The sequence below is a fragment of the Trichoplusia ni genome, chromosome 11 (genome assembly GCF_003590095.1).
Source record: "Trichoplusia ni isolate ovarian cell line Hi5 chromosome 11, tn1, whole genome shotgun sequence".
Lineage (NCBI taxonomy): Eukaryota > Metazoa > Arthropoda > Insecta > Lepidoptera > Noctuidae > Trichoplusia > Trichoplusia ni.
In genome coordinates, this window is record NC_039488.1 from 11046424 (window position 1) to 11068203 (window position 21780).

At 34.8% G+C, this 21780-nt stretch overlaps 3 protein-coding genes and 1 pseudogene across 3 annotated transcripts; all 4 read left to right on the forward strand.

Moving 5' to 3' along the window:
* The first annotated feature begins 5271 nt into the window (after nt 1-5271).
* On the forward strand, nt 5272-6228 carry LOC113498808 (farnesol dehydrogenase-like). The gene has a single exon (XM_026878949.1). The coding sequence runs from the start codon at nt 5461-5463 to the stop codon at nt 6226-6228; it is 768 nt and encodes a 255-aa protein (XP_026734750.1). The 5' UTR covers nt 5272-5460.
* A 2620-nt stretch (nt 6229-8848) lies between these two features.
* On the forward strand, nt 8849-9797 carry LOC113498949 (farnesol dehydrogenase-like). The gene has a single exon (XM_026879212.1). The coding sequence runs from the start codon at nt 8893-8895 to the stop codon at nt 9619-9621; it is 729 nt and encodes a 242-aa protein (XP_026735013.1). The 5' UTR covers nt 8849-8892; the 3' UTR covers nt 9622-9797.
* A 608-nt stretch (nt 9798-10405) lies between these two features.
* On the forward strand, nt 10406-11874 carry LOC113498976. The gene is made up of 2 exons (XM_026879257.1): nt 10406-10786; nt 11693-11874. The coding sequence occupies exons 1-2, from the start codon at nt 10559-10561 to the stop codon at nt 11837-11839; spliced, it is 375 nt and encodes a 124-aa protein (XP_026735058.1). The 5' UTR covers nt 10406-10558; the 3' UTR covers nt 11840-11874.
* Nucleotides 11875-12025: 151 nt separating this feature from the next.
* Nucleotides 12026-16349, forward strand: LOC113498809 (annotated as a pseudogene).
* The last annotated feature ends 5431 nt before the right edge of the window (nt 16350-21780 follow it).

Consider the following 21780-nt stretch of genomic DNA (forward strand, 5'->3'; position numbering starts at 1 on the left):
ACTCAAAACAATTTGTACGAGTACAAAATTTAATTATCAAGCTAAGGCTTCATCTTGACTAAAATTAAGATTTTCCTTTCAACAGTCGATTAAAATGCAAATTGCATATTAATTTTAGCGAAACGGACGACCATTAAAAGTTAATAAAGGATCAAAAGATCGTTTCACGTTGTATTACAGGTATCTTGAGAGCGATTAACCAGGATTTTAGGTATATTTAGGAGGGTTCATCGTATTTTGATGTCCATGGTCTTAGACGTCATAATAGTGAAAATATGAGACGGGATTTCATTTTCACCCTGACGCTATTCTCTATTCTGTTCTTATAATTTACAAAAATAGTCACATGAATTTGACCGGTACTTAATTAAAAACCTTTATAAAAGTGCATTTCGTTGTTTCACTTAAAATAATATATCCTACTGAACATTGACAGCATAAAAGCATTCTTAAAATATCATCTACACTGAAAATGTGTAAGAAAAGAACTGTTTTTGTAGAGGAAATAAACTGTCATTTTTGCTTCATAGTTTCATTGTAACAAGACAACTTGCTCGCCAGTCCCTGAACGTTAAAGCTTTTTTGAAATACCGGAAAAATCCGACGCGAGGTAAGCTGGTAGGAAGTTGGAAAGTAAGTAAATTGTGCACTTTTCTGTTGCAGTCCAAATACACGGTAAGAACTAGCTCACAATGTGTTGTTTATAGTGTTTTTCTTTGGAACCGAATGAAATTGTGAGACATATTTTCTCTTTTGAAATTTTGCCATAGTTTCATGTCTATTTTTATCTAAACGTATGTACCTGCCTGGTTTAAGTACACAAAAGCCAACTTTTATCTGTTTCTGCGCGAAAATTTGTATGTATGGATGTTTGTTACTTCATCACGCAAAACCACTAAACGGATTTAGACAAAACTAGGTAGATATACAGATAGATTAGACAGATTTATAAAAAGGATAAACACATAGTTCGTCACATATCCTGATTTTATATTTCCCCGTGATAATTTTATAGTAGCGGGTAGCTCACGGACACCTGCTTATAGAACAATAATAGTCCCTAAGACGTGTCACGATGCCGCGATGCAATGATCAAATTCAAATTTTGGTCAGTGAATAGTTGGAATAGTTGGAATAGTGACTAGCGCGTATAAGCAGCCAGAAATCGCACTTTCTAGTTCTGTCTGAGGTTTGAATGTTTTCATTGTATATTTATGTACCTATTTAATTGCAAATAATAATAGAGCCTGAAAGAGGAGAAAAGTATTCAGAGCACATGTTATAAAACAACATAGGGCTTTTAAAATATGCATAAGAATCTGTCTAAAGCATTGAGAAGTACAAATATTTATATATAACCGGAATGATTAAGGACTCCGGTTGGGTCCGAAACTAGTTGGGCTACCCCGATAAATATGCGTGAGTAAACCGTTACATCATTTAATCATGAATCAGTCTCACGATAGTTATTATAAAAAAGTAAAAATATGTTAGAACTTTGAATTTAGTGAAATACCGCTTCTTTACAGAGGCATGAGGCAGTCTAAAATTTAATGCTTAATAATTGTCGCACAAATGCTCTATTGTTAGACGTTATTGTTTATGTTGTTATTTCACTTATGTAAGTAATTAATAAATATCAACTACTTCAATATTATCTTCATTACAAACTTGCTGTGACTTGATTGTATCAGTTTAGTTAGTACTAAATATGTAACAATCGCGTTTTACATTGCGGTGAGATAGACAGCTTGTTTGGACTGCCAACAGAGTCTTACTCTCAACTTATTTTGTTCAACTTGGATTGTGAACGTATAGTTGGCATCTCTAAAACTTGAAAACCATGCCGAGACGTATCAAATCCTTGGATTTTCAGTTTGATTGGAGTCCAGAACCCAGTCATATCAACAGGTTTATTTTTAAACACTCAGCTCGCGGTTTATCCTCGTGTGCGAGGAATACAAATGAAGTCCCCGCGGACGCTCTTTAAACTAGGAAAAATCAGGAGAAACCGGGATGGATGGCAATCCCAGGTGATCTTTAGTTTCAAGTCCAAGCTTAATTTTCTTTTTTAACGTTGAAATGTTGGGTTATGAATATCAAGATTTAAATTAGGTAAACCTACGTGTAAATGTATATGAAACAAAACTGAAGTCTTTAGATAGAACATTTTATACTTTATACTAGGCAAGTTCTTTATAGTTAGCATAGCAAATAAAACAGGAGTACCTACTATAGGTCCATGACATGACAATGTACACTAGAATTGTGATTAAGCCCGAATGACTGGTCTGCAATTATCATTAAAGCTCATTTAAAACTACAAAGAGCGGGGCTAACAACAGTCGTAATGGGAATGGGAAAGGAGAAGCAATTAAACAGGTCCAGACAAGTTTTGACCCGTCCTTGCGGTGAGTCCCTTCGCGCCTCAGATATAATCAGTGTTGAACTATGTAGGTAACATAACCTGAACTTGTCTAGGCAACACTAATTAACGGTGAACTACAAATTGTATAAATTCAGGAGCAAATTTAAGTTGGACGTTACTAATGTCCACTTCTGTTAATTTAGGTGATTTCAAGAAAGTTTGACTCTCGAATTTGTTATAGACGTCAAATTAAGCAGGGTTAATCCCAATTAACTAATGACATTAACTCATATATATTTATAATTGAACTTATGCCAGCAATAATTCCATCACTGAATTCTGTAATGTAATTGGCACTAATAAGTAATCAGTAATATAATTTAGCTAGATAATTAAACGCACAAATCAATGTTATATGATTGCCTATGAGAATCGGCAGTGAGACGAAACAATTTCGATTAATTCCATTAATCCGTGCAAATAGTTTCCAATGTTTGTCGAATTATAACTGAAAATGATTTCGTGTCGAGGACAACGTTCCTCGCATGGTAGTAGAATTTAATATTTGCTTTATCAATAGAATCCATTGATAGAACCTGCATTTATCAACTTATTAAGTTTAATGAATTCTCTCTGTAGCAGTATTCAGAAAACAAGAGTTCCAAAAAATATCTGCAGTTGAATATTTATAAATTTAAAATAAATATAAAATTATTATATGTTGTTAACATTTGCAACAGTAGGTAATCGAAATATAAGTTACTGTATCGTTATATTTAGTAAGTAAAATATTTATACTTATCTCTTCTAATATTCGTATATTTTTCATCTTATAAAACAAGCTGCAAATATATGCGAAAGACATAACACATTCTGAAAATTTCACATCAAACCCAAACAATTGAACCAATAAACTGGCTCGAATGTAATAAATTCCGAGTCTTTTGACTTACAATAGTGTTTATACAATAGACCGGTACCGTGGGTATCGACGGACTACCCTCTACCCTGATTTATGATTGCATACATCGTACAACGTATGTTTACGTTCCGACTAGCTTATTCTAATGTAAGCGACGCGGCAACGTGGTTAGAGTAATGTCATGTATAAGCAAAGTTATTTCAGGGGTGTAGTCTGTAAGAATCGTCGGTTCTGTTATTGATTATGGCACTTTTACGGCAGTGATTGGAAAATGCAAGGGTTTTTTTGTACGATAAGTGCTTTTTTGGTGGTGAATAAGTTTTGACAGATCCTAGATAATGTACAATTCCTGCAGCTAACCTAGATAATGTTTTGATGTTATTTTACGTCACTTGGTTAATTACTTGTGGTAAAAAAAGAAAGAGTCAGATAAATCTACTTGAGTAATTGTCTAGAGTAATACAATTGTTTTTCCTCTAGTTCCAATTATAATAAACCAAATGACTTACTTTACGAGCGGAAGAGTAACACATTTGATAACATTGTCGGTTCAAATTAAAGTGGGGTCAGTATTGCTGGGGCTCTACTTATTGCGGTCAGTGTTCATTACTATTTGCGGTCAATTCTCTATCTGGTATTACTTTTATGTTGGTACTTTGATACTTGAAAAGGGATCGTGAATGCGCGTACAGAGTTAAATAACTAATCTTGATTTTTTTATAGACATTTTGGGCTAAAAACTAATAAAACCTATGTATGTTTACCTTAATTGTTTTTCCTTATGGTGTACAATAAAGAGTATTCTATCTATCTATCTATCTATGTCCAAACTGTGAGTACATCAAGTAACTTTCCGTATGAAAATTAAATAAGATTTTTCAGTAGATTCAGCATAAAAGAGTCCATTTAAATCAGCTCACCTGGAGCTCACTTCAATAGATTCCAACTTACACGTATCTGAAAACTTGAGCGTGTAAATATCGCAAAATCCTTGCGAGTCGCAACCAATCAACTGTGAGAGATCGCTCTATTTCCTCCAAGTGCATCTATTCAGCGTCGTAATACGTTCACGCTCGTCCCGTATTACCCGTATGACATAATGGAGCTACGAACTGATTGGGCGAATTTCTATAGCTCGCAAAAAAATGACGATAAATCGAGATCAATTTATTTTACGTCGACCTAGAGATTTACCCTTAAACGCTATTGTAGTATGAACAATGGTGCCGTTTTGGAAGTGACGTAAATTGATATTTACGAAAAATTTGATGCTTCTATTTAATTTTTACTGAAATTGAATCAATTTTGTACAATTTCCTGTGAAAATTAGTTTATCTTTTACTTTGTACATTTTACAGACAATTTCGTTTTATCATTACAAGTAAGTATGACATGATGCATTTTTATAACCTCGGAAAATAATTTATGTAATTAGCTTCTAGTTAAGTGGTTAAGTTAAGTCGATGATTGGATGTGGCTAAGGAAAGAAAAAAGTTCCTAAGTAAAGGGTAAGGCTAGATCAATAGCAGCGCTGTTCCATTCAAGGTGTACTCACATCTCACAGTATTGAGAATAATTTATATAAAACTAACATCAGCCGAGGTCAATAGATTAGATCCAATAACCTGTGAGAGAGTGGGCAATTTCCCGCGCTTCCATCCAATGCGCAAATAGATTCATGCTCTTTCCATTACACTCTATGAGGATTACACGTGAATACATACTTGTCTATTGCCTAATGGAAATGAGTTTCTATTTATCAATACCTACGCCTCTTTGCAAAAATCATTGTAATGTGAACATGGTTAATATAAAGCCATTTAAAAAAAAGTCGTCGCTATGAGTTGAAATTAAAATTATTTAAACTAATTTATAAAATATTATGGATATACTTGTCGTCACTTGGTCGTGTAGTAAATCAAGGTCATTTTTGTCCGATTAACCAAACCTTTAAATTTTGTTTCTGCCACTAAGAGGTAGGTCTACTGACTATCACGCGAATGGGCCATTTGTCTGTATAAAATAACAATCTATGGAGATAAAACTAAAACACTTCCAAGATAAGAAGACATTTTGTAACAAAAAATACCACGATTTAAATATATAGCTGGACATCGTGTCAAAAACAACACAACAATACGAAAAATCTGAAGTAATAATTTGATTAAATATGGAATACTGGATAAAAAAGGTCGCTATTGTGACTGGAGCAGCTCACGGAATTGGTGCACAGGTTGCAGAAGATTTGGTGAGAATGGGAATGACGGTCATTGGCTTCGAACCTACTCAAGAAAGACTGGATGAAATGCTAACCAAGAGGAACGACTGGGGCAGCCTTGATGGTCAGATAGTACCGTGCCTATGTGATGTGTCCAAAGGAGAAGACATCGAAAGAGCCTTTGAAGGCATAGTAGCCGCCTATGGCGGTGTCGACTTGTTGATTAATAATGCTGCTGTTGGCAAAGACGGTCTTATATGCACAGGGAATCTTGAAGACTTCAAAACCATCATAGACACAAATATTTACGGTCTCATAGCGTGCACCCGTTATGCTATAGAATCCATGGTGAAAAGGAACGTTTCAGGGCAAATTATAAACATCAACAGCATTTGTGGACACTACATGCCATCCTTTGCTGAACCGAAAATCAATATGTACATTGCATCAAAGAGGACTATGACAGTTCTTAACACTCTTTTGAAGAACGAGTTCAAAAGTTTAAATCGCAAGATTAAAGTAACGAGTGTCTCACCTGGGATCGTAAGAACGGGAATATTTAAAACTGCTGGCATAAGCTTTCTGGATGAAGAGTTCTTTGAAGCTAATCCACATCTAACCACGAAAGATGTGTCTAATGTTGTTCTCATGATATTGGCGGCTCCGCGAGGCATTCAGGTCAACGAAGTAATTTTCCATGCATTGCATGAAATTTATTAAAATGTAATAATACCTGCGGAGGATTTTGCTATTTTTGTTTACCAGGTTACGCATAGTCTTTAAAGAAATATAATTAATTTAGTAGATAAGGTAGGGCGACTGGTGAAGTAAAAGTATGTTGTATAATAATTATTATTGCGTGGGCTCATTAAATAAACAACGAATTAATAAAAGTTCTATCCTTTTATTTTACTTTGACTGCAACATGTGGCAAATACTGTAAATAACTACATTAAATAATTTTAGATCTCGTTGCATTCAGAGGACATACGTTGTATGCTTCCTATAAGTCCTCCTATAATCAGATCGCATGAAATAGAAATCTGAATATATATATTTTTAAGAACTAGCTGTCCGCGACTTTGTCTGCGTGATTTTCAAGATGTGAAAAACTATAAAGTTAAATAATAACGATCACCGCAAAAAATGTAACGCAATATTGAAAAACATACATTACATCCATCATGAAATAAACAAATATATTATTATACATCTTTTTTTACATTTAAGCTTGCTTCGTTTATTTAGTGGGTTATGATTTTCGAGCATGTCTGTACCTTGGCCCGCCCTATACCTCAAATTGCTAGACGGATTATGACAGTTGGGGAATCATTCAATTATTATTGTAACCAAAGAGGTAAACCGGAACCATATTACTGAGCACCCGTTGTCTGTTCGTCTCTCCGTCACCTGCCTGTATCTCAGGAACGGTGATAGTCAGTTCCATTTACTGTACCAATTTACGAAAAAAAATTACGCATTTTATTTGTTCACCTACGTGAGGATCATTGTTGCATTAATTTTAACACAAATAAAAATAATTTAAGTTCCTTTGTTTCAAGAATGTACCGATTACGAAGTAACAATTGCATCAAAAAACAATAATAATGTTTATGTTTCTTTTATTTTACTTGGCTTGAAAGAGAATAAAATGGTCAATTTTGTGAAATTGATTTATTTTCGAAATATTATTTTATTGCTCTGCCAAAAGTCTTAAAATAAATAGCGTGATGTTTTTTTGTAAATAAATGACCGTACTGCCCACTACTAAATGGGGTGAAAATGCGGACAACATCACATACATTGTTCTGAACCCAAAGTAAGTTGCTGAAGCACTTGTGTTATGGAATTCAGATACAACGAAGGTACCACAAACACCCAGACCCGAGACAATGTAGAAATGTGAATTTTTACATTGACCCGACCGGGGATCGAACCCGGGACCTCAGAGCTAGCGACATCTTGAAACCGGGGCGCACTCGACCACGGAAGTCGTCGTCAAAATACAAATCATAATTGTATTACACGATGTTACGGTTGGGTCCAAAAAACTTTATGGGCTTTATGATTGCATATAATTGCGTTTGATAATGTGCATGCAAAATTTGAACCAAATATATTCAGTAGTTTATGAGATAATTTGATATTTGTTTATAGATATAAAAGGCTCCTGCTCACCCCCTGTAACGAAAAGCGAGATAATAAGTAAAAAGTATGTTGACCGGACCTCTTGTTGATATTCTCTGAAAATTTGAATCAAGTCTATCTAATTGACCACGTGAGTTAACGCGGCTTATGTCAATCCCATACAGTTGAGTCTTGTCGAACTTCGTTATCGTTTTTAAATTGTTACTTTGTCTAATCCCCCAGTACTTTCCGAGATCTTTCCGGACAAAACAGACAAAAATTCTAAAAATCATATTTTCGGCTTCGGAATCGTTCGTAGACCACCCTGCAAATATCCTTTTTTTTAATATTCAATGTACAGTTTTGACTTTTCTACTTTTATTAAGGATATACGATACTACTAATACATATACGATACGAACTAATTAAGCATATACGATACCGAAGCCAAAAAAAAATTGCGTATGTGCGCATTGAATTTAGCAACGGCTTCTCCGATTCAATTGTTTTGTTTGATATGATGTGGTTTATTTTTAATTAACATTTAGTGTTTTGTCAATTCATAAATAAAAAAAAATATGCCAATGAGAATGAAGTACTTAGTAGAAACAAAATATTATTAAAACGCATGAAACTATTTTTTTTATTATTTTTTCTTCAGACTTAAACTAGGAAATTTAATTAAATACAAAAAAAAAACTGAGCGTTATAGGTCATCGGAAATGTAAGCACAATGTTTAAAATGACTTTTGTTCACAGTATCTATTCACAAAGATAATTTAAACCATTCGAAACACGAGCTTATTTTGAAAACATGCTAGTATTTACATAGCTCTCACAGCCAACTCCTGGAACCATCAATATATTATTTCTACAATACCTTTAGATCATAGTATCACCAAACATCCATAAGTTTGTGAAGTCAGCTTAACCAAATAGTTCCCGAATCACAAATAAATATAGACGAATACTTTCAAAATTAAAGCTTGAAAGAACTTATTATAGATTCACAGAGAAGAGAAAAACTGAATGATAAAACTCAACGTTTTTCAAACATGAAACTAATGTTTTTATCACACATTAAATACTCGTTAAGTTATCAAAACAACTGATCTGAGTAATGTGCGTTTATAACCTGATAACACATTGAATGTCCGACCTTCAGAGCTAACTTATGCTTTATAAAGAATGGTACAAATGTTCTGAGGGGTATTCCAACTTCGTACGTAATTTGGTTGTTACGGTGAACTGATCAAAATGAAGTGTTGGGCGAACAAGGTAGCAGTCATCACTGACTGTGGCGACGATATTGGCTGTACTATAATGGAGCAATTGGCGAAAGTTGGCATGATTGTTATTGGCTTCAACAAAAATGAAGACCTTTTAAAATTAGTCGCTGAGAAATTCGAATCTTTGGTCGCCAACAAAATTTTGGGGAAGATTGTGCTGTATAATTGTGACATAACAAATATAAAACAACTTGAAACTGTGTTTGAAAAAATTAAAGATACTTATGAAGGGGTTGATGTATTGGTTAATAACGCCTACTGTAACATCGACTGTTTGGTGAATACAGGAGAATTAAAAGATTTCAAAGATATTATCGACACAAATATTTACGCTCTAGTGGCTTGCACAAGACTGGCAGCTGGATCCATGATAGAGAGGAAGAGTAGAGGTCACATTATAAATATCAATGACTTATGTTCCTATCAGATACCAATGGAATCAAAGAAAACTGTGTTTATAGCTGCAAAAGCTGCCATCACGTCGGTAAATGAAATTTTAAGACATGAATTTCGTTATTTAAAAGTGAATATAAAGGTAACAAATATTGCATGTGGTAGTATTGAGAGTCAGGCAGAAACTGTTCTAAGTGATTCAAGGTTGAAGATTAGAGATGTTGCTAAGCTGGTGAAACTGATTTTGAATACACCAGAGCAGCTGCAAGTACACGAGGTCCTGATTGATTCAGTTGTTGAATAGAAAGTTTAGCCGAAGTAAAAGAACGTTGTTAAGAAATCAGAATTTGTACATACTTAATAATATTCCCTTAAAATGTATGAGAAAAGTAGGCCAGGAAGATACTTATCCATCTAATTAAGGAAATAGTAGATTTGTATTTTTTAGTAGGTAAGATTGGGGAATCTTTATTTATTATTATTTAAAAACGTTCTTAGAATATACTTGAATTAAGTACCTAAATAAATTGAATACAGCCGCATCCTCGGTTAACAATAGTGGTACATGTTAAAGAGTAAATTTAAAAGATCTCTTTCCTGGAGCTTATCAAAAGCGAGCACGCATTATCCTAATTAAATGGATGGAGCATTAGCACTCATTACAGTTTGTACTCTTTGGTAGGAGCATTTGCAAATCACTCTCGGCAACCCCATTTCATCTCGTGGTGAGCTTTGTTCCAGTTGCAAGAATTACGCCTTATTTAGTTTGTGTTTTCTGCAGTGTGGTGAGAATTCTACGTAATATAACTTGTAACAAATGAATGGGATAAGTAAAGCAATTATGTTTAATATATTTTTTATACTAGTGCGTATAATATATGGGTAAATGTAGCAATAAATTCAAGATTTGTAGAATAAATGTTGGTTTCATTAAAAATATTTTTTTGAGTGTTACGGTTGTTATTGGATAAAACATGCTGAATCTGTAAATTACACCCACAATCTTGAAAAACTTAATTTTTGATACACAACAGTGACTCGAAATCAAGGAGTTACAAATACACAAACAAAACCTATTTATTAAAAAGCTGTCTGACCATAAAATCAATAGAAGAAAATAATAAATTCTAGATGTACATTTCTGTATCTAAACATGTGTCACCAAACAAACGGTGGCATAGTCTCGTGAGAGACGTAACATTTTATGAGATTGAAACTAATGAAGATAATAAATTTCAAACATGCCTGTTCGTATGAGCGAGGCTTATGCGGATCCGTTGCGGAAAGTATCGGCGGTAAGCACAACAAGTCGGGGAACAAGCGTGTCAACTCGCATAGCGAGGCAATCAGAACGAATAGTGACCGTCCAGGATGAGTCTACAATAGAATGGAGTAATTTAATCTTCATGCCGTTCCACCCAGTTTTCAGGATGTTCGTCTTATTCATGGTCTTTATCAAAGTCATACTGGTAAGGTGTTACGATATTTGCAATACTTAGATAGACGTCTATAATTGAAATATCAAATTAAATTATTCTATTCTATGCGTATATATATAGGCATATTGTAAGTCAATAGAAATTATTTTTGAACGATTCCCGCGCTATTTTTCAATCCTTGTGTCGCTGGAGGTTCCACAAACATCTAAGTCACAAGGACAAAGATACTCAGACTCAGGACAAGCACTCGTGGATCACACAGACGCACAGATGTCTTAACCGAGACACGTTACGCACAGTGGGTTTGACGTGGTGAAATAGAATCTAAGTTCGTAACTCGGATTTTAATATATGGACAACCGTCAACAAATCTAAAGCATCTTACGTGATAGATTGACCTGTTATTAGCCTGGTTATTGGTTATTGGCCCTGACTGGATTGATGGTCTGGTTATGGGTTCGATTCCTCACCCAGGACAAAAGTTTCTGTGATGAACACAATCATTTTTGTTCCTTGTCAAATGGGATATAGGTATAATTTTATCAATTGTCAAGATAGCGTTGTGTGAACGTTGTGGAATATTATATACTAGCTGTTGCCCGCGACTTCGTCCGCGTGGTACGAAGATAGTCGTATAAGTTATGATTTATATCTACCCTGTTTTTTCCACATTTTCCATTGTATCTTCGCTCCTATTAGTCGCAGCTCGATGGTTTATAGCCGTAAACCGTCCTCGATGAGTGATCTATTGAACACCAAAAGAATTTTTCAATTTGAACCAGTAGTTCCTGAGATTAGCGCGTTCAAACAAACAAACAAACTCTTCAGCTTTATATATTAGTATAGAAGTATAGATATAGATATAGATTACATTCCTTTCACTTTATTGTATAAAATATACAATTTAAAACCCCCACTTTTTATTTCTTTTTACAGGGACCTATACAAGCGGTCTTTCCTTTGGTCTATTGTGGTGATACAATGGACTACCACCCATTCCTCGTTTTCATAAAGTATACTTATTGGTATGGTTGTGATTCCCTCTACGGAATTGATACGTTTCTTCATATAGTACACAGGTAGTTATTTAAATACTATTATTGTTCTAGAAATAAGGTATTTTTTATTTAAAAAAAAATATTGGTTAATAGCTGACTTTAATTTGCACAAATGTAATTTTGCCGAGAGGCAAAAAAAAATGTTGTGAAAAAAAGTCCTTTCATGAATAGATGTTATCCGATTCTCAGACCTACCCAATATGCGCACAAAATTTCATGAGAATCGGTCGAGTCGTTTCGGAGGATTTCGATTTCGTACACTGTGATACGCGAATTTTATATATTGGAGGAGCTGGTGTAGTCTGTACCATTATTTTTTTTACAATTTTCAATTGCTTCCTTCAATTCTTCTTCCTAGTAGTTGTTTATTTCTATGCACAAGCCGGTCCGTTACTAGTGACAGTAAGCATCCCATACTTTATTAACTGTAATGTATTATTTCACTAGACAAGTCGTTGACAAGTCTGTGCGACGAGAACATTTGCCGAAGGCTGCCCATTTTTTGATTTTGGATTTGTTGTCACTGATTCCATTTCATCGCCTAATGGAGGACACTGCTTGTCCAAAGAGGAAGTTATGGCCTAACGTATTAGCATTCAATGAATTTCTTGTGTGAGTATTTTACTTTACTGTTAACTACGATGGCTCGCTCCAAACAATATTTAATTTTGAAATATCACGGCAAGTTTGAGTCCAGAACTTATGAAAATAGGTTCAGAAATATTTGAAAGTAAAGCAAATAAATTCTCAAAACGGACTCAATAGATTTTGTGTTTTTATACCTCGGCTATATCTGCATGACCGCATTATGCACATACTTAAGATGCACCTTTCCCTCTATTTCAGAATATATAGAGTCACGCAATATTTTGCATTGGAAAGCACACATTCGATCTTCAAGCTCATAATCGGTTTTACAATTGTATTGGGTATGTGTATTAACAGTATGACATGTTTGATGCTGCTATTAACAGCAAATGGACTGTGTCCTAATTGTATGAAAATTATTAACGTGTATTACGATTGGCGATGTTTTGTTTCACACAAGGTAAATATGGGATAAGACGAATTTTATTTACAGTAACGTAGCTTACGTCAAATCTTAAGGTTATGAACAAGTTCATTAAACGTTTAGTCATTCTGAAATTAACATATTCAATGTCATACTCTGATACTTTGTTTTCAGATTCAGGAAGCTGGCAGAATGTATACGACTTACATATATGCTAGCGTATTAGTGCTACTTTACTCCATAGGTCTTGTTGTAGATGTCATTCTACCTTCCACAGTTAGCGAGTTCTTTTTGGCGTCATCGGTATTAATGTTTGGATATGTATTTAAGTCCTTCTTCGTTATACCAAAAACGCTAGCTGAAACTTCATTAAGACTTATAAAAATATGTGACCATCATGCAAATGTAGCAAAAATAGTAGCAGAGACTGAAAGAAGGAATTCAAAAAAAGCTGCTGCACAAGTTTTAGAAATTTATAAACTGATATGGACTAGGCGTGGTGGTACGGTGGATGCCCCGCCAGCATTCCTTCGCTTACCAAGATATTTAAGAATTGACGTCAAACAGGATTTGCTTTGGCCACTTTTTTACCATAGTCCTATATTAAGAAAGACAACACTTCCATTTCGACGATGGCTGAGCGAATATGTACAAATATCTTACCGAATGCCTGGAGAAAAATTTTTCACGGGAAACCATTCAAGAAGTACCTTATTTTATTTGAAATCAGGTATTGTCCAACTCATTTCATTGGATGATGGAACCACTCCAATACTTTCTGTTACTAGTGGCACCATATTCGGAGATGTTAGTAGTTTAGTACCTCATTTAAAAAGAAAGGTCTTGGTACGTTGTGTTACATATTGTGAAATATACTATGTAACTCGGTACAGAATGATATTGGGTTTACATAAATACTATAACGATAGAAAAACTATTTTGGAAGCTGTCGAAAAAAGAATGGAACATGCAAGGGTACTTTTTGCAAACAAATCGTATGTTAGAGGCATAGACAGGAATGTAGATGAAGGAATATCGTGGATTAAAAGACGTTGGTGGGAAATATTTCATGTCGTTGATAATTGGTCAAAACTGACTGGCAAGGCTAGAGAAGATTTGCAAATCACCCATGGCTTACCTCGTGAAGAAGATATTTATCACTGTTCGAAGTACTTAGGGCAGCTGGTATTATGCACTCCTTCAGAACTCCAAACTAAATCTATGTTCACTAACTTTAAATTTCCTTGGATATTGAATCCAGAGTCCAGATTCGGCTACGCATGGCACAAAATATTTTACTTTACCCTTTGCCTTGTCCTTTATACGTATCCGATCAATTTGATAAGACCGAGAATTCCGGAATGGTTTATATTTTTCTCGTTTTGGGTTGATCTCGCATACGCTTTTGATTTAGGGGTATCCCTCTGTACGGCTATGAAAAAACGAGGTAATGTAACAACTACCTTTTATGTACTTTTGTTTGAACGTTTCAAGAGTTTTACTTTCATATTGGATTTGATGTCAACTATTTGGATTGAAGATTTGGCAGAAATCGTTGGATTCTCACAGTATTACTTTACTCTTCAATTTAACAGACTCATACGAATTTACAGACTTTTTTATGGAGTATATTTGAAATGGGAAATTAGTAAAGACCCAGGCTTAGATATCATGCGAAATCTTATTTTGACTAATATTGCCGTTGTGGTGATAATGGGCCATGTCGTTTATGAACTTCATTCCCATTTACCAAGTCTATCATTGCATTATTTTTTTGGAGACCAATTGTGTGAAAAGTTTCCTAATGTAACTTGCGATGAAGTGTCACCATTTACGGGTGTAACAGTATTATGGTATTTTGAGCAGATATACAATGAATATGAACCAACAAATTTGACAGATGTTTATGCGGGAACAGTTGTCGCTTACATTGGTTTTTGTTTTGCCACATTTCTGCGATGCAAATATATCTCATATTTGTTTTTGAGACACAAGCATATTACAAAATATCAACAGTTTGTTACGGCTTTTGTCGATTTTTACAAATGTTACAGAATTAATCGTGACTTATTAAAGAGAATTAATAGGTATCTCATATGCCATTGGAAGTATCACAAGGGTGTAGAAATTATATATCAAAATTCATTAAGAAATGAACCCATTGAAGTCTACTATAAAGCTCAGGTTGAGGTGGCTCAAAAGATTATTGGCCAATGCAGGTCGTTTCAACACGCTAATCCTCTACTAATAAGAGAATTGGCTTACAAAGCCAAATTTTTGATACTTCCAAGAAATGCGATTATATACAGTTTTGGAAATCAATGTAAAAATGTTACTTGGATTGTTGAGGTAATATTCAGTAGTAGTAACCTAATTTTAGGTATAAAGCGCTATTCCGAGAAAGTTATGAAACAGTAATATCTAATATATATTATTCTCTCTCCGTTTAAAATATCCAAAAACATTGTAAATTCTTCGACTTAAAAATAATAATTCTGCCAGTTATTATTTATACACATAACCTAATCTGTCGCGCGCCGCATTTCGTCTATCACTGGTTTACTTGTCTTGTGACGTAGTTATTTTTTTCAACAACATGCTTTAATGTCCTCTATTCTAATTTTTGAAAAATCTAGTTACGCAGTCAAATACATTTCTAAAAAAAGTTAACCAGTCGTCCAATAGTTTAAAATTCACTTGATGGACTTATTTTATTTTTTAGACTACACCTTATATGAAACCGAAATTTTGCTCCGGGTACAGAGAACACTCTCCAAAACGTTAGAATACTCTAAAATTTTGTTTGTGGGCTCTAGTGCCGTTCACACCAAGCCAGTCATAAGAATCTATGCTGCTTAAACTAATAGAATTTGACCGAAAAGGGATAGAATGTGCATTCGTGCAATAAGCCCGCTCGGATTTTTTGACGCATTGCTCGGGTAGCGCTTTAAGTTCACAAATGTATTTGAGTTAATTGTCTAAAATATTGTCCCCGATGCCAGCGGTACTATATCGTTACAGGGTTACGTAAAAGTGGAACAATACAATGACAATGGTGAGTTAGTACCATCATATATGACCGGTGGTCTGATGATGTCTGTATGTGCTGTTTTTTTTCTCTAAGCCATCATTACAAGCTTATACTGCATACACGGAATGTGAGGTACGTGCTGGTGTTATAGATTATCTCGAATTTCATAAGCCCTGCAAGTTCATCCATTCTTTCACGGATGGTCTTTGCGGCTTTCTCGGATCAGAAAAGTTTAGTTTCGACCTTATTTAAACTTTATTTTTGTTTGGAAAATTGCTGTGTTAAGTAATATAGCATCATCTAGATCTTGCATATTGAGTAGACGTTGACTGTAACTCTTCAGAGCCTGGCCTCATAATGACAGAAAACATATAATATTATTTACTTGACTGTTATTTGTTTTAGGTCCTGTATATACCGGTTAACGATTTTATTGAAGTTTATAAACGATTTAAATTTGAGTATTCATTCTTAATCACATGTAAAAACTGAGTATGGCCCGGAGTTTTGATACCATGTTCAGGAATAACGTGCTGAAGCATAAAGATGTGAGTAATCTCTCAAAATCTTTATATTTTAAAAATGAATTGCTGTTCGTTAGTCTCACTAAAACTCGAGTATGGCTGAACGGATTTGGCTTATTTTAGTCTTCAAAGATTCTTAGTCCTCCAGGGAAGGTTTAAACGGAGAGAAAATATGGCAAAGTTGCAAAAAAAGTTGTTTGATTATCATCGACTGTTAGGCGGTACGTAGTTCGCCGGTACAGCTATTATTACATAAAAATGAATTGCTGTTCGTTAGTCTCGCTAAAACTCGAGAACAGCTATAATAGGGTTCTGTTTTTTTTTTTTGGGTTGGAAACCTTAAAAGTAGCCTTCGGTCACATATCCTGCGTAAATGGATTAACTTACGTCCTAAGATTGGAAGTTGAAGCGAAAGTTTCGATTGCATGTTAGTAACATAATAATATTATTGTTTCAGTATCAATCAGCGATGAGGAGCAGAATCCAGAGCACAAGAATGTCAATGATGACAACTTCAAAAGTACTTGTTGGCTTTGAGGAAAATCGTTCGCTACCATTCGAGGGTATTTTTTGGGGGTGAGCCAGAAACAAGGTGAATGAACTGACTTTGATTTTATTTATTTTGTAAATGAGAACCAATTCTTGAATACTTTGCAAATTAAATCCTTTACAGATTTTGAGAGCCTGGCTTGTGTTCAGAACTGTCATTGTAGGATTGTCTATAATGTCGGCGTCATGTCTCGGTAAGATTGCTATAAAAACGAAAATCAGGAAACAGGAGTGTTACACCTCTTCAAGAAAGTTGTTTAATTTTAATGTTTACAACGCCAACAGGTGGGATTGGAGCTGTTTTTAGATGGACATTTGCGAAGATTAGCGCCTTTTGTGATTGCATCGCCTGGATCGATATTATTATCAAATTATTCGTAAGAAAAACATTTGTCAACATACTTAACATTTGTAAACAAATTTTGTGTGTAGCATGTTTTTTTTTTTGCAAAGACAAGTCGTAACAAGTCGTAACAAGTTATCATCTTACGACTTGTCCCGTCTGGCCTATAGGGGACACCCAGTATATTTCGGTAAAGGCCTGCACCCAGAAGTGGAAAGTGCGAAGATTACTATTATTTTACACATACGCCCGTGAGAAATTTTACTGGTCTAATATTGGGTAGATGTGACACTTCTATGGGGTGCTCAAATGTACGGAAGTGGAAGATCCCTCGATGAAAAGACAAGTCTGATGATTGATGGACAGAAATGTTACACTCAGACAACAAAATTCCTATGGCTGGATTATTCTTGTAGTGACGTCTAGTGACCAAAGAGTTTTTTATCTTTTTACCAAAAATGAGTACTTTAGTATGTATGCTTACATTCGCAATACTTAGGTAATAAATTGGTTAATATTTTCAGCTTTATTATTACGACCATAGAGGAATATTGATAACTTCAAAGAGGAAGTGCTTCTTTAACTATATTTCAAAAGGCTTCATATTAGACATAATTGGTGTCGTTCCAGTGTACCAAATTATACAACTCTTTATGACGCAAACAATATCCATTGATAACTGTTTGCTGATGAACACAATTTGCAGATTTGCTCATATATATATATTGTTTGCATGTTTTGAATATGTCGGTGATCTTCCGACTGTCAATATTGCATACATAATGGTTGGTATTAATTTTCTGTATTAGTTTTTTTTCCTACGCAGTAATATTTGAAAGTTAGGGAGATACTAAAAGATTTGGACCGGATATATCTTTATCCTATCCAGATCGTCATACATTATTAACTGATGCACCGGTTACTCACTCGTATTTATCGGCGTTGCCCAACCCGAGAAATATTTCGTACTAAAAATATACTGTAACGGTCTTCGCTCGCTTCGCAGATTTTAAAGTGGCAAATAGTGAACATATTGATTGTCTTCGGAGCCAGTCATTACTTGATGGTAAACTGTGTAAACTTCGTATTTGATGAAGACATGGAATTAATTGACATTCAGAGGCGCAATGATTGCTGGATGCCTAAATATTTACACCAGCCCACGAAACTAAATCCGTCCCAGTTGCATTTGGTAAGTTCATTGTCATCAATTAACTAGCTGTTGCTCGTGACTTCGTCCGCGTGGCTATGATAGCTAGATCGATATAAGGTGGGATTTTTAAATCAATCAAACGGGTCTTGCCACCGCGTTACAAAAATATCGCGGGGCTATGTTAAAACAGTGATTTCTCCAAAGATATTCCCCGAGATTAAACGAAGTTAAGGGATCTTTGCGCATTTTCATTAAAAATACTTATTAAAACAATAGAACGAAATTAATTTCCGTTAATATTGTCATGAAGTAAACCTTAAAAGATGAACATAATAATATGCTGTCGCGGACAGTTTTGGTCACCAATTTTTAAAATCGGACTCCGTATAGTATTGCTTTCAGGAGTCGAGAAGTTGTAATGGATATAGAAAAAGAATGTTCCGCTTTCTTTCGTTTCAGATCTTTGCTGAGAGCCTCAGCCTAGCTGAGAGTGGAATGATGAAAATGAACTTTGGTAGATTCATAATTAACAGGGAGAATCTAGGAGTCGGTATGCTGCTGATAGGAATTGGTCTCATTATTTGGTAAGTAAGATCTCCTGAAAAGTGATTATTCTAAAAAAGGTTATTATATTTTTTTTCATCGGTGGATAACATTAATTTTGCAGATGTTACGGATAGCCGGGTGTACCGACATGCTTGTTAAATAATAATAAGTACAACTCGGCTATCCGTGCAGTCCATTGTAATAATCTTAACAATATTACACATAAATAACCCCTGAGACAGAGAAAAATGATCGCGTGGGTGGGAATCGAACTCGCAACCTTCGGTATATCAATCAGGGTGACTGACTACTAGACCAACAGACCACTTATTTTGTTCTGTGTCTGGGTTTTTTCTAACTTCCGGAAAACAAGGTATAAATTCCCCACTGACGTAACCAAAATGCTCAAACCTCTTCTAGAAACATCTGACTGTTCCCTAGAGTTATAACATTTTTTTTAATTAATTTAATATTTTCCACGTTTCAACTTTGACCACCCCTGTCTTGACGTACACTTAACGAACAAAACTCTAACCTAACCACTTGTTATTTAGGTTCATTTCATGTTTCTCTGTCACCCTTCTGGTATTGAGTTATCAAGGAGATGTGGCTTACCGACAAGACGTTTACCATCTGGAAACATTTCTAACCTCAGAGCGAGTAGAGAAGAAACTAATCCAAAGGGTAATTGCCCACCTCAGATATTATTGGTTAAGGTAAAGGAAAATGTGGAAACATGGAATGTGGAATTGTATATTTAAAAAAAATTGAATCATACTGATCTTGAATAATTTTTGCAGAACTAAAGGCTCCAATGTACAAGAGATGATGACAGACCGCGTTGGTATCTTATTTCGACAGGATATCAATTATTCTTTCTATCATAAGTAGGTTATGGTTATTTGCACATTGTCTTTATAAAGTTTGAAGGAAAGGAAGTTGCTTGCGATGATTTTAACAAAGCATGCATTTTTATGCTATATTCGCTCCTGAAGTTCAAGGTTGACGGTCTTTATATCTTTAGGTACGGTTTTTTAGGACTTTCATTATCTTGGATACTATATTGGGCGGTGGAGAAATGATGCAGAGGAATTTGGCCGGTGCAGCAATTCAGGGTTTCTTCCTACCTGATTACGACATATTCAGAGAAATGGACTTAGTGAGCAATGTATGCATAGTGCATCGTGGGAGAGTTCATATTTGGCAACAAGGAAAAAGGCTCATTGTTCTTAGTAAGGTAAATGCTGTTAAGTTTCTAAGTATTCTGACATAATTTTTTTTGTCAAGTTCTATTCAAATCGAGTATCCTTAATCTATTGTCGAAGAACAGTTTACTCACGCGTATTAATTGGGATTTCCCAACTAGTTTCGGATCCAACCGGAGTCATGAATCATGAGCTGACGTGACATTAGATCGAGCGAATCTCGATGCGCACTTCTCAGATGAATCCCTCTTTCGAAAGTTATTATGGCAAATACATTCTGTTGCATTCGGCTGGAATAGTTGGAAAAAGTTGAACAAATAAATTATACATAAATATATATTTTTTTAAATTATGACATCACTCTTGAAACTACTTCGTTAAAGTCTATTTATCTTTTTAATTTGTTTATTTCGTTTAGTGGCACTGGTACATAATATAACACTTTTAAAAGTTACGTAAAAATATACCTTGTACACAGGGCGATATATTTGGACAACTGCAAGGTACGAAATTACGACCTATCCGTGTAACGGCGACTTCTGCCGAAATGGTTGATCTGCTATATATTGACGTCCAAATGTTCCAGAGCATTATCACTGATAAGGTAAATCTTATCGTATCTTATCGTATTACAGGGTAACTCATGTTCGACGTAAAACTTTGGGATTGGTATAATGTAAATTTTTCTACCATATAACCTTCAACTTATCATTTTAGCAAGGGAAGTATATGCTTTTCCTTCGAATATAGACACAGTCTATCTATCTCTTCCTGGGTTCACCAATTCTGTTGTAATAGCCTATTTGAATAAAAAAAAACGTAATTATTCCGTCAGACAGGTTTCCCAAATATATTGAACAGGTATTTGTCATTTTATCACTTGTCATCGTCAAAGAGTTAGAAACATTAAAATCATTTAAGATGATGAAATGTATGCAAGTCTAGTAACATCACTTGCTAGAAAAAGCGTACTAGTAAGTGACGTCACACGAGATTTTATTTCACAATCAAATGGATAGCCCTTAATTTTTTTGTTTTCACGATAAAGTATCCAATATTTTTTGGAAATCAGCGTAACGGGGTAAACATTTGTTTTTTACCCTGAGCATGGAGTTAGCTGATACTCCGGATTGAGAATGGCAAATTTCTATGTACGGATAAACATAGCCGGGAACAGCTAATAAATTACGTTCTGCTTTTCAGATTAGAGAAACCATCGCAAAAAACCCACAGCATAAAAAGGATTTTCTTGCAACGGCAAAATTATACATTGAGAATCCATATGATACTGTCCAGTACCTGATACGAGGATGTAAAACTATTAAGCTTCCAGTAAGTACATACAATATTTAAAAAGGCAAAAAAAAATATCATGCTTCAGGTTAAACAAATGCTTTTAATCCCAGACCACTTCCCACATGTATATGATTCGACTTTTAATACCACGAATGTTTTCCTTTATCGTCTAATTGAGTTTAGAAGTCTCGTTATGATAAGAGTCTGATTGTTAATTATTGTTTTAGTGGAGCAAAGGGCCATGTGAAAATCGTAACCGGACGTGGTATTCCCGTTGGCTGTTCCTGACCTGGTTTATTGGTCCTTG

Excerpts from the sequence above, each read along its gene's own strand:
- LOC113498808 (XM_026878949.1), top strand. The coding sequence starts at position 5,461 with ATGGAATACTGGATAAAAAAGGTCGCTATTGTGACTGGAGCAGCTCAC.
- LOC113498949 (XM_026879212.1), top strand. The coding sequence starts at position 8,893 with ATGAAGTGTTGGGCGAACAAGGTAGCAGTCATCACTGACTGTGGCGAC.
- LOC113498976 (XM_026879257.1), top strand. The coding sequence starts at position 10,559 with ATGCCTGTTCGTATGAGCGAGGCTTATGCGGATCCGTTGCGGAAAGTA. Across the intron at positions 10,787-11,692 it reads TCTTTATCAAAGTCATACTG|GGACCTATACAAGCGGTCTT; the intron begins GTAAGGTGTTAC and ends TTCTTTTTACAG.